This window comes from Lutjanus erythropterus, chromosome 3 (genome assembly GCF_056507025.1).
Source record: "Lutjanus erythropterus isolate fLutEry1 chromosome 3, fLutEry1.hap2, whole genome shotgun sequence".
In the NCBI taxonomy this organism is placed as follows: Eukaryota; Metazoa; Chordata; class Actinopteri; order Lutjaniformes; family Lutjanidae; genus Lutjanus; species Lutjanus erythropterus.
In genome coordinates, this window is record NC_139319.1 from 3765694 (window position 1) to 3778788 (window position 13095).

The 13095-nt window shown below is 40.1% G+C and overlaps 1 protein-coding gene across 2 annotated transcripts; it reads left to right on the plus strand.

Annotated features, from left to right (window-relative positions):
- The first annotated feature begins 3801 nt into the window (after positions 1–3801).
- LOC146329459 (protein NLRC3-like) lies at positions 3802–12864 on the plus strand. Of its 2 annotated transcripts, XM_084714720.1 has the most exons (10): positions 3802–4029; positions 4117–4236; positions 5882–5995; positions 7346–7424; positions 7509–7737; positions 7822–9625; positions 9940–10113; positions 10386–10559; positions 11894–11940; positions 12168–12864. In XM_084714720.1, exons 1-10 carry the CDS (start codon positions 3905–3907, stop codon positions 12719–12721), a joined length of 3420 nt encoding a protein of 1139 aa, XP_084570846.1. In that variant the 5' UTR covers positions 3802–3904; the 3' UTR covers positions 12722–12864. The 2 variants fall into 2 exon arrangements, with proteins under 2 accessions (XP_084570846.1, XP_084570847.1); XM_084714721.1 differs by lacking the exon at positions 12168–12864 and having other exon boundaries at positions 3805–4029; positions 11358–12161.
- The last annotated feature ends 231 nt before the right edge of the window (positions 12865–13095 follow it).

Here is a 13095-nt window from a genome sequence, read left to right on the forward strand (position 1 = left end):
AATTCTATTTTATCGTGTTTTATTTAGTTTATTTACTTTTGCCATTCTAATGTGCTGTTAGCATCAGCGGTGAAGCAGCTTTTCACTGTTTCACGTCTTGAGCAGAACACAGCAGCAGAGCTGAACAACCTGGACACCTCTCACACACTCACACACTTTTTACACTGATGACTGAGTCAAACTACAGTGAGACACAAACAGTCCCAAAACACGAGGCAGAACTTTATTCTGTATTTGCTGGAGTCTGAAGTTGTGTCAAACAGTAATATTAGACTGTCTTGGCTCAATTGTTGAGAGTCTGTGGGATCAAATAACATAATGATGATCACATTGAGTGAAACTAAGCAAATAAACCAAAGGGGGGCGCCTTTTTCCAAACTTTGTTACAGTCTCAGACTTCACTGAAAATCCAGATTTAGAAGATTTTGTTTACAGCTGGTTCAAATCAGATCTTCAGACTCAGGTTTTAAATTGAGTTTGTTTATATTCATGATTCAAAAAATAAGATACAAAATGATCAGGGTTCAAACAAAAGAAAATCCAGTTTCTAAAGGTGTCCCACATGGATCTAAATGAGCCTTCTGCTATTTCCTCTGCAGACACACGATCCTTCAGACTGTCCTGTAAAACTCATGTTGAACCTCTGGATTCTTTTACTGGAAAACAGTCCACTCTACTATCTGTTGACATCATTTGGGACAATTTCTGTTTCCACCAACTAAAAGTTTAGTTATATTCCAATAAATCATCTCTTTGTCTCCTCTGAGTCATATTTTGTTTTTCATATTTCAGATTTTGTGTCTCACTGATGGACACAAATATGTCAAAAAGTCTCTTGTTACAAATTATAAACATGCTGCTCATATGATCATCAAATGAATGAAAATAAAATAGTGGTGTGGAAACATACGTTCTATACAAAGTGATATTGTGACATTTGAGACATTTGTCTTCAACATGTGTGTGACCTTTACCCCCCTACATTGAAAAGACGAGCTCTGTTCCCACATCATAGATTTGATTTTCACCCTGCCCTGATCCTCTTCTGTAGGTGACCTGATGAGACTCTTTGGTGTCTGTTTGGTGGAAGTTGTGCTGTTGAATAAACTCTTGTGAACATGTGTAAATGAAGCTCATCAGTCAGTCAAAGGAAATGATTGATGTGAGCAGCTGCAGTGAAGTGAAGCTGCAGAGCAGCAGAGTGTCAGACTGCAGAGTGAACAGCAGGAGGCAGCAGATCCACACAAACACTGACACAAACATTCAGCACAATTCAAACTGCACACAAACACCTGATGGAAGTGGAACATTAAACACTTCACATGTGGTTTCTGGTCAAAAGTTTCACATTAAAACTTGTTTTTTAAGTCACTTTGTTGCAGAAAAATGTTTAGACTCATAAAAACATGAATATTAACTTTCTGTCAGGATAATGAAGCTTTTAATCACAGCTGACTGATGGATTAAAACACTGTGAGTCATTTATAATAAAGACAAATTATTATTTTTTATGTGACTGTGTGAAGAAAATCTTTGAAATGATTCATTTAATAGTTCATGTAACAAATAAGTGTAATAATGTAATCAGTCATTCAGATGAAGGTTTTTGAACAAAGATGTAGATTCACCTGTTGACTGAAGACAAACAAACATTGTTCAGAAATATGAAGTGATCATTTCTCTGTTGTTTGTTCACAGTGGATCAATATGTTAAAGGGAAATTCCACCCTAAAATAAGAAGCACAGAATCAGATCAGTTCAGTCTATGAAGCACAGTCTGATCCGCTGTGTCAGCAGTGTGTTGTGATGGATGTTAGTTATATTTGACATTTGACATCAGAATCACAAAAGTTCAGACAGGAGACAAACAATACACTACATTTAACAATATAAAGACAGAAGATGACATTCAAGGCCCTTTAACAGACATTTGATCTGGGATTGAGCTCCATGTTTCAAAGAGTTTTGAATGTCAGTTTTTCATGTCACAGTTGTAGTGACTCCTGTTAACAGACTGTTTCTACCTCACAGTAGTTTGATCTTCAGCTCTGTGGACATGTGTGGCTCATGTGCTCCATCAGTGGGCTGATAGCAGAACTACATCAGCTGATCTGTGGTTCCTCTGCTGTTCTCTGCTCTCTGTTGGTCAATGACATCTGATTAAATGTGACGGCCATGTTTTTCATCATGTTTTTATTGATCCGTATTTTATGTCCCCACAACCTTTTTCTTTAAAGCCCTGATTTTAGAGTCCACACGGTCCACTGCTTTTACATGACAACAGGAACAAATAACTGAAGAGATCTGACTCAACTTTTACATGGTTTCACATCGTCTCAAAAATACGGAGTTTCATGCTGGAACACAACTGTAAAAAGTTGTAAACAGTCTTAATGTAATACAACATGTTGTTTCTTTACAGTAACAGTTTGCTTTGTGAGTCAGAACAACACAAATGATATGTTGTTGGAGCAGCAGTAGCTCAGTCTGTAAGGACTTGGCTTGGAAACTGAAGGCTTGCTGGTTCATGGAGTGTGGACTGGTAGCTGGAGAGGTTCCAGTTCACCTCCTGGACGCTGCTGAGGTCCCCTTGAGGAAGACACTGAACCCCGAACTGCTCAGGACGCCTGTCTATATGTATATATATGTATGTGTGCAGCCGCCTCACTCTGACATCTCTCTGATGCATGTCTATAGGTCCTGTTTGTACATGTGTGTGTATTTCAGGCCTGTGTATGAAAGTACAAAATTACAACAGAGTGAAAAAAGTCACTTCCCCTCAGGGATTAATAAAGTATGTCTTCTTCTTCTTGTGATAAACCTGCAGCCTCTGAGAAGTGCTGCATGAGGACACAGAGCTGTTACACACTGCTGCTCACTGTATTTACCTTCATTAAATCACCTGGAAACAACAGCAGGTGCTACAGTATAACTACACACACCTGTACACACATCAGACTGGTCAGTTACAACTATCATCATGTTTTTTGTTTAATGAAGAAGATGTCTGGTTACCAGGACTCATCATAACCTGTCCAACTTTATTTTTAGCAACAGTACAATGAAACACATCACAGTGCAAACACTGCTGTGTAACATTAATGATGTGAGCGTGTACGAGGTGACAAACACTAGAATTATTGTTAAAACAGCATCAGTCGTATCATCAGCAGATTTAAGCACATTGTTCCTCCTTTTGGGTGATAGAAGACTGAAGACCTCATGGACACCAATGCAGTTTTATGTGTTTTTGAATGATAATTTTGACAAGTTTGTCTGTCAGTGAATTTTCCAGAGATATGACTCTCTTCTCCTCAAGGCATTTATCTGAGCACTGAGCTGCTCTGTGTTCACTGTAGATGAGTGAGGACATCTAGTGGCCTGAGAGCAAAACTACACCAGCTGCTCTGTGATTCTCTGACTCTCACTGGGTTTCTGACTGCAGCTTCAACTGATTTTATTATTTCAGATGGATCAATAAGAAGCATCTTCTCTCTTATTTCATTGTTCTTCTGACCTTCTGATTATCTGATCAGTAACAACTGATCAGTTTCATCAGTTTGTCTGATAATCAATTGTTTCACCTCGACTAGTCAATAAGTCAGACATCCAAAAACACAAAAAATGACTTTTTACATTTAAAATGTCATTGAATGATCTTGAAGCAGCTTGTGTTTGTTATTCTTACTAGATAAAAGTGAGTGAAAGTCATGAAAACTGCCATCCTGTAATTAATCAGCTGATCTAACGGTTCCCAAAACTTTTCTGACAATCTGAATAAATCAGTTGAGATGAGTGTATTTAGTATTTTAGTGAATTTGTTGTCAGAAAGCTTGATTAGTTTCCTCCAGTCAGAGCTGTGTATGTTTGTGATGATGATAAATGATGTGTGAGCTCTGACAGCATGTTGTTGTGTTTGTGTGAAGGTGTGGACTCTGCTATGAATCAGTGTGAGGAGACAGAGGAGGGAGTCCCTCCCTCTAAAACCACTCTGTGTGGGGAACATGACAGCCAGACCAAAGCTCAGAGGTGAGATGAGCATCTCTAACTGTTCATGACAAATCACTCCAGCATCATTATTCACAGTCAGAGCTCTGTGTGTGTGTTGTGTTGAAGCCCAGAGCAGCAGCAGAGACCAGACTCTCCTGGACCTGAACCCAGCTGTGTGTCCATCAAGAGTCACCAGTCCATGGATCGTCCTATAGAGTTTAAAGGACAACTTCCTTCAGAGACTCAGTGAGTCAACATAGTCCCAGCTAGCTGGGAACGTTCCCATAAGATTACATCATGTTCTGTAAAAGTTCTAATATTTTTTGTTGTTTTTGGAATAATGTTTCATTTTCAGTTCATTTCATTCATACAATATTATATTGATGTTTATCATTTTAAAGAACACTCCTTTAAGGTTCTCCAACTCCTCTTATCTCATCAGAACATATTTTAAAAAGGATTGTAGCTTCAAAGAGAGGGAATGATGAGCAACATGACATAATAAGTTTAATGAACTAATATTTTAAACATTATAAATTATCCCAAAAGAAAAAAATCTAGTTGTCTATAGCCCAGTGTTCTCTACAGTACAAACAATAAAAGAGCAGACAATTTAAACAACAGCTGAAATATTAAAATACATTGAAAAATAAGAGAGAAGGACTGAAATGATGAACAATGAAAGTTTTCCATGAAACAACAAGAAGTTTTTCTGACAAGTTTATTTTTGAACTGCAAAGTGTTGTGGGGCCTGAATCATGAAGAAATGTTCAACTTAGTCTGCCTCTCTTTACCTGCTTCACAGAGTCTAACATCAGTCTGGTCTTTCTGACAAAAATGATGCATTCATGATGTACTGGGAACTAATTCACAGAGTTTCTAACAAAAGACAAGTATACTTTCTGTTTACAATCATCATAAACTCACCTAATGTTCAAAGCAATGAAATAAGATCTCATGTCCACATAGTGTTTTCTTCTGGCAGAAGGGCTCTGGCAGGGTGCTGTGGAGCTTTAAAACACTGCTTAAACACATGTCACTTCCTGTAAATTCTTCACGATAAAGCTCCCATGATATTTTGTTATCTCAAAGCTTTTATTATGAAGCAGCAAAATCAAAATCTGTTTTCACCATCATTAACTTGACACGACTCCTATCAGCTGAAAGTTAAGATGAAAGTAAAATAAAGCAGATACCTCAGAGTCAAAACAGCGACACAGGAGAGAAACTAAACTTCAAACCACAGAGATTCTCACACAGGCCTTTGGAAGCTACAAAAGTCCTGAGAGCTGAACACACACACACTTTTATAAACGTCTTTCCTTCTGGCTGCTGGACAGACATGAGTTGAGTCTCTGCTCTCCAGCACACATAGAAAGGTAAACTCTCCTCCATTTTCTTGGTTTCCTGGGTGATGAGTCCACATCTAATATATGATTGGTTGCCCAGAAAAAGAGCGTCCGTGACAACACCAGCACCTTTCTGAAAAGTTGAGAGATTTTCCATTGGGAACACTCAGAGCGTCCACACAAATAAGGTGGAGCGCTCAGAAAAGACAGCAGGTGCAGCATCTTTTCTCTGGGCAGCTGCATGCAGCCACAGATGTTCTCTCCTCATTGGGAACATCTGAAAACAGACGCTGGTGCTCAGAAAAGAAAGCTAAGTGGACACGAGCCCTGAGAGTGTAAAAGCATCAACACTGTCAGGAATCCTATAAGAATAAGACCAACTGAAGGCAATTAAAATGCAACTATAATCATCATTCTTATGTTCACTATTTAGTGTGGTCAACTATCTCTGAACTATAAGGTGTGTGATCCAGTGGTTGTCATGGCAACAAAAAAGATGCAGATTTGAATGTTGCCTTGGTTTGTCTGTCTGTTTCTATCAGTGTCCACCAGCAGAGACCAGACTCTCCTGTACCCAGCTGTGTGTCCATGAAGAGTGACCGGTCCATGTTTGATCCTTTTAACTTCAAGAATGAAAACCACTCTGCTGAAGAAAAGTAAGAATTTTAACACTTGATTTTTTTTAAATCTGCAGCTCTCCTTCAAAAGACGATCTACTTATTACATACATCTTCAAATGCACTTGAACACATCATCTGTGATGTAACCTGGGGTCATCAGGGTTTTTGGGTCTTTCAACAATCATACACCGTCGTCCAGGTGACGTAGCCAGGGTTGATGAGGACCTGTCTAGTGTCCAAGTGTCCTGTGTAATCCATGAACAGTTTACCACGTTTTATTGATGTTTATCATTTCAAGGAACACTCTTGTAATGTTCTCCAACTCCTCTTATCTCATCAGAACATATTTTAAAAAGGATTGTAGCTTCAAAGAGAGGGAATGATGAGCAACATGACATAATAAGTTCAATGAACTAATATTATGAACAGTGGGCCTCATGTAAGAACCAGTGTAGGAACAGATTGGTTCTTAAGTGGAACGTACGAGTGATTCAGGAGAACTTGTCAGATTCACCAGTTTTCTCATATTTTGAATTTTCAAAAACTTGTCTCATTAATATTTCAGTATTTTATTGAACCAAAATCCTGAAAAATAGACACATAAAGCAACATTAGAATAATGATAATAGAGTCATATTTTAAAGTCGGTCTAATTTCCACTCTATTTAATAGACTCCATGTCAGATGCCTGATCAGAAAAATACTGGACCTCAAATCAAAAGGAGTTATGATGCATGTTACTTTAATAACTAATCATTGTAAAACCTTCACTGAACTGAAAAAAAGTATTTTGACTTAAAACTAATCATGACAAAGAGTTATTTCATCACTGGAGTCATATGCAGGTAAGATGATCACTGGCAGTGTATTTTTGCATCAGTGTGAGCCAAAGAAAATACTTTTTGTTGTTTTTCTGACGACTGAAATGAATTACAGAAGTCTGTAATGTTAGTTTTATCCATTTCTGTCTCATATGTGGCTGATAAAGTGAACAGAAAGAACAAAACGGCAGAATAAAACCGTCAGATGACTCGTGGTGTAAAGTTAACAGCAGGGGTGCAGACTTCACCTTAACCCTCTCCTCTCACTGCAGTCATCGATCGCCCCTTGCTGTGGCTGTGGAGAGTCGTTTTTTATTTCTCTGAAGTCATTTTCATATGGAGACATGTCCTCTTTATTTCAGTGACAGTCCTACCCTCAGTTAACACGACATTACAGCGTTTGCTTTTCCTGTTTCTTTGCTTCAGCAGGTCTTTTAATTTCACTGCTGATGCTGTTAAAATGACAGATTATCACCTAATTCTTGAAATGTCTCCAAAAGCTCTGTATGCAACCATGTATATCTTCTGATATTTGAAGACGTCATATTTCCTGTTTTCTCACCAGGCTTCAGGAGCAAAAGTCAGAGGTTCCTGGTGGTCAGTCTGTCCAGCAGCATCCAGAAGACCTGGACACCGTATTTATGGTTTGTAACTGTCCAACAACAACTTCTACCTCAGTTCCTAATAAATTAGACATCAAATTTGAAGTTATATTTTATTCTTTCCAGAATCTTGAGGAGAACATTGTCACTTTTATGAAGAATGAGCTGAAAAAGTTCCAGAAGGTTCTGAGTCCAGATTACCCAAAATGTTTAGAGGGGCAGAGTGAGGATGAGGAGGTGGTGGACAGTGAGGAGGAAGAACAGAGGAGGAGCAGCAGAGAGAAATTTCTGAAGATCACACTGAACTTCCTGAGGACAATGAAGCAGGAGACACTGGCTGACTGTCTACAGAGCAGTAAGAGGATTTTCACACACACAACTCTTCTTATATTAACAATAACATCCACTCACTCATCATATTTGTTGTGTTTCTATTCAGGAACTGTTGCTTCAGTTTGTCGACGTCGACTCAAATCTAACCTGAAGAAGAAGTTTCAGTGTGTATTTGAGGGGATTGCTAGAGCAGGAAACCCAACCCTTCTGAATCAGATCTACACAGAGCTCTACATCACAGAGGGAGGGGCTTCAGAGGTCAATGATGAACATGAGGTCAGACAGATTGAAACATCATCCAGGAAACCAGACAGACCAGAAACAACAATCAGACAAGAAGACATCTTTAAAACCTCACCTGGAAGAGATGAACCAATCAGAACAGTGATGACAAAGGGAGTGGCTGGCATTGGGAAAACAGTCTTAACACAGAAGTTCACTCTGGACTGGGCTGAAAACAAAGAAAATCAGGACATACAGTTCACGTTTCCATTCACTTTCAGAGAGCTGAATGTGCTGAAAGAGAAAAAGTACAGCTTGGTAGAACTTGTTCATCACTTCTTTACTGAAACCAAGGAAGCAGGAATCTGCAGGTTTGAAGAGTTCCAGGTTGTGTTCATCTTTGATGGTCTGGATGAGTGTCGACTTCCTCTGGACTTCCACAACAATGAGATCCTGACTGATGTCACAGAGTCCACCTCAGTGGATGTGATGCTGACAAACCTCATCAGGGGGAAACTGCTTCCCTCTGCTCGCCTCTGGATAACCACACGACCTGCAGCAGCCAGTCAGATCCCTCCTGAGTGTGTTGACATGGTGACAGAGGTCAGAGGGTTCACTGACCCACAGAAGGAGGAGTACTTCAGGAAGAGATTCAGAGATGAGGAGCAGAGCAGCAGAATCATCTCCCACATCAAGACATCACGAAGCCTCCACATCATGTGTCACATCCCAGTCTTCTGCTGGATCACTGCTACAGTTCTGGAGGACGTGTTGAAGACCAGAGAGGGAGGAGAGCTGCCCAAGACCCTGACTGAGATGTACATCCACTTCCTGGTGGTTCAGTCCAAACTGAAGAATGTCAAGTATGATGGAGGAGCTGAGACAGATCCACACTGGAGTCCAGAGAGCAGGAAGATGATTGAGTCTCTGGGAAGACTGGCTTTTGATCAGCTGCAGAAAGGAAACCTGATCTTCTATGAATCAGACCTGACAGAGTGTGGCATCGATATCAGAGCAGCCTCAGTGTACTCAGGAGTGTTCACACAGATCTTTAAAGAGGAGAGAGGACTGTACCAGGACAAGGTGTTCTGCTTCGTCCATCTGAGTGTTCAGGAGTTTCTGGCTGCTCTTCATGTCCATCTGACATTCATCAACTCTGGAGTCGATCTGCTGTCAGAAGAACAATCAACCTCTCCAAGGTGGAAACTATTTAGAAACAAACCTGAACCAACACTTTTCTACCAGAGTGCTGTGGACAAAGCCTTACAGAGTCCAAATGGACACCTGGACTTGTTCCTCCGCTTCCTCTTGGGTCTTTCTCTGCAGACCAATCAGACTCTCCTACGAGGTCTGGTGACACACACAGGAAGTACCTCATGGACCAATCAGAAAACTGTCAAGTACATCAAGAAGAAGATCAGTGAGAATCTGTCTCCAGAGAGAAACATCAATCTGTTCCACTGTCTGAATGAACTGAATGATGGTTCTCTAGTGGAGGAGATCCAACAGTACCTGAGTTCAGGACGTCTCTCCACAGATAAACTTTCTCCTGCTCAGTGGTCAGCTCTGGTCTTCATCTTACTGTCATCAGAAAAAGATCTGGACATGTTTGACCTGAAGAAATACTCTGCTTCAGAGGAGGCTCTTCTGAGGCTGCTGCCAGTGGTCAAAGCCTCCAACAAAGTTCTGTAGGTTCACAGATAATGCAGATAATAATGTCATCACATGTGGAGTTCAATTGTGTCTCCACAGATTAATGCAGTCATGAAATAAAAAAAAAATCACCATCACATTGTAGTTCACTTGAGGCTAAAATCATTGTGATCCCAGAGATGTGACTATAATTTTAGAAATGTTCATCCGTTGCTGTTAGATCCCAGTAATATACACAATAAAAACACTAATCATGGAAAAATAAGGGCAGTCATAGAAATGTGTTTTATTATATTGCAGATGACAGAAACAGTCTCAGTGTTTGTCTTTATCTCTAACTCTCCTTCAGGCTGAGTGGCTGTAATCTGTCAGAGAGAAGCTGTGAAGCTCTGTCCTCAGTCCTCAGCTCCCAGTCCTCGAGTCTGAGAGACCTGGACCTGAGTAACAACCACCTGCAGGATTCAGGAGTGAAGCGTCTCTCTGCTGGACTCCAGAGTCCACACTGTAGACTGGAAACTCTCAGGTCAGGATTTATTTTCTGTTTAACAGAGGAGCATTTAAATGTTACTTGACATACAAGTTAATGTCTATTAAAAAAGATCCCAACATCTACTGGATTTCACTTCTAGATTAAACTCACATAGAACAAACAGTTTCTTCTGACAGACTTTCTGGAAATGTCTGTCTTTGTGAAAATGTCAGAATTTATTTAAAATGTTCAGCAAAGGTAACATTAGCAGCTTTAAATCCTCTGGAAACTCAAACCCACAATAAGCAACTTTACTGTGTCTCCAGTCTGTCAGGCTGTCTGATCACAGAGGAAGGTTGTACTTCTCTGGCCTCAGCTCTGAGATCCAACCCCTCCCATCTGAGAGAGCTGGACCTGAGCTACAATCATCCAGGAGACTCAGGAGTGAAGCTTCTGTCTGCTGGACTAAAGGATCCACACTGGAGACTGGACACTCTGAGGTATGAACACACAACAAGAGCTCACACACTGTTTGTGTGTCACACTGACAAGCTGAGGACTGTTGGTTCACAGTCTGTACCAGCAACACTGCTGATAACAGTGAAGACACTAACTGATGTGCTGAGAGTCCCTGAGAGTCCCTGCATCTCACCAGTTACACCAGTATGTCCATGCTGGTCTGCCATCAACTGACCAGTTACACAGCACTACCAACCTGTCTGCTCACCGCTCAACCAGCTACACAAAACTCAACAACTCAACAAAGATCAATCAAATGGATTACTGATTGTTTGTTGAATATTTGTGTCCAAGTTGTTGAATGTTTGTGTAACATATGTTGAGTATAATGTTTGATGAATTATCACCTAAACTCTATAGATAATCTGTGAAACATCTGCAGATAAACTGAAACAGTTGAATTGTTGAAATGTTACAAATACTCTCTAAACTATCTGTAGGTGGATCCAAATAAAGTCTTACTCAATAGCTAATTAAAGAAATCAATTATTAATAATAATAATAGTCAACAAATAAACAGATACATATAAACAGTGACATGTTCCAAGTGCATCATTTGACGTGTGTGAAATGATGGTCTGGTCTGTTTGATTGTGTTTGTTCAAAGAATAAATTGATGACATCACTATTTCACCTTGTTTTGTTCCATGGTTGTCTGAACCTCTTAAAGGAGCAGTCTGTAGAATTTGAGGCTCAATCACACTGAAAGTGATAATTGACTTTATTTGAACTTTATTTATTGAGGGGAGTTTGACTGAGAGCAATGCTCTCTTTTTCAGGAACGTCCTGATCACATTCACACAGTTACACACATTCACAGCTGGAAGCTGCCCAGTACAACCACAGTCTGATCTGCCGGCCAGAGCAGCTCCACTGGAGCAGTTGGGGTTCAGGGTCTTGCTGAAGGGCACCTCAGTGGTGGTAATGAGGGAGGGGCAAGAGCTGCTCTTTCAATTTCTCCACCCAGATTTATCCTGCTGACGACCTCCAGGACACAAGCTTGTTTCTCAAACCTTTAGGTCACCACTGCACCAACATTTCTGTTGACCACTGAATTAAAGACACTAGAAATGATATTTTTATCTTTTACTATTTTATTGTCTTGATGTTTTGGATGTTTCCTTCTTGTCTGACCTTTTTATTCTTTGACTGTTTTCTTCTGAGTATTTGATGTAAAGTTGAACTGAGTCTGTGTGTGAAATGTGTTTTATAAATGCAGCTGTTTTGTCTTCATGGTGGATCTGAGTGAAGGTTTATGAAGATCATTGATGAAGAAGCTTCTGAAGGTTCATTCTGACTTTGTTTCTTCCTCCAGGGTGGATCATGGTGGAGAGCAGTGGCTGAAACCTGGTGTGAGGAAGTGTAAGTGTGTGTTCACTGTGATTCATGAAAACAAGGCAGCTCATGTTCAAGTAGTTTAAAGCAAAAACTTCTGTATCTGCATTCAACTGTCAGTTTGAAAGAAGATCCAGAAAGATGAGAAGTTTTGATCTAATTAACAGTCAGTCTGTTAATGAAGCAACAAATAAACCCATCAGGTGTGTTAGATGATAAACTGCTGCTGTGTTGTGTCTCGTTCTCTCCATCAGATGCCTGTGAACTCAGAGTCGACACAAACACAGTAAACACAAACCTCAAACTGTCTGACAACAACAGGAAGGTGACACATGTGAAGGAGAAGCAGCCATATCCTGATCATCCAGAGAGGTTTGACTGGTGTCAGCTGCTGTGTAGAAATGGTCTGACTGGTCGCTGTTACTGGGAGGTCAAGTGGAGAGGAATGGTTTATATATCAGTGAGTTACAGAGGAATCAGGAGGAAAGGAATCAGTGAAGATTGTTTGTTTGGACGGAATAATCAGTCCTGGAGTCTGAGCTGCTCTGATGTTAGAGGTTGTTACTCTGTCTGGCACAATAAGAGAAGAACAGTCCTCTCCTCCTCCTCCTCCTCCTCCTCCTCCTCCTCTGTCTCTCACAGAGTAGCAGTGTATGTGGACTGTCCTGCTGGCTCTCTGTCCTTCTACAGAGTCTCCTCTGACACACTGATCCACCTCCACACCTTCAACACCACATTCACTCAACCTCTTTATCCTGGATTTACAGTCTGGTGGTCTGGTTCTTCAGTGTCTCTGTGTTCACTGTAGGAGGGAGAGTCACACACACACACACACACACACACACACACACACACACACACACACACACACACACACACACACACACACACACTTTTTGTCTCCATGTGTGTTTTTACTTTGCTGAATGTTTGTCCAATTTTAAAAACTTTAAAAAACTTTGAATATGTTTTCATTCAGGTTTTTGAAGTGAACATTAAGATTTTAGTTTTAGGTTTTCTGAACTTTGTATTTTTTCTCACATAAATAAATATGTCTATACAATAAAATCAGGTTCTACACACATATAGATAATCAGATTCTGAGTTGAAGGGGCTGAATATTTATGCAATCACTTATTTTACATTATATATATACATATATACAAATATATATTTCAATTG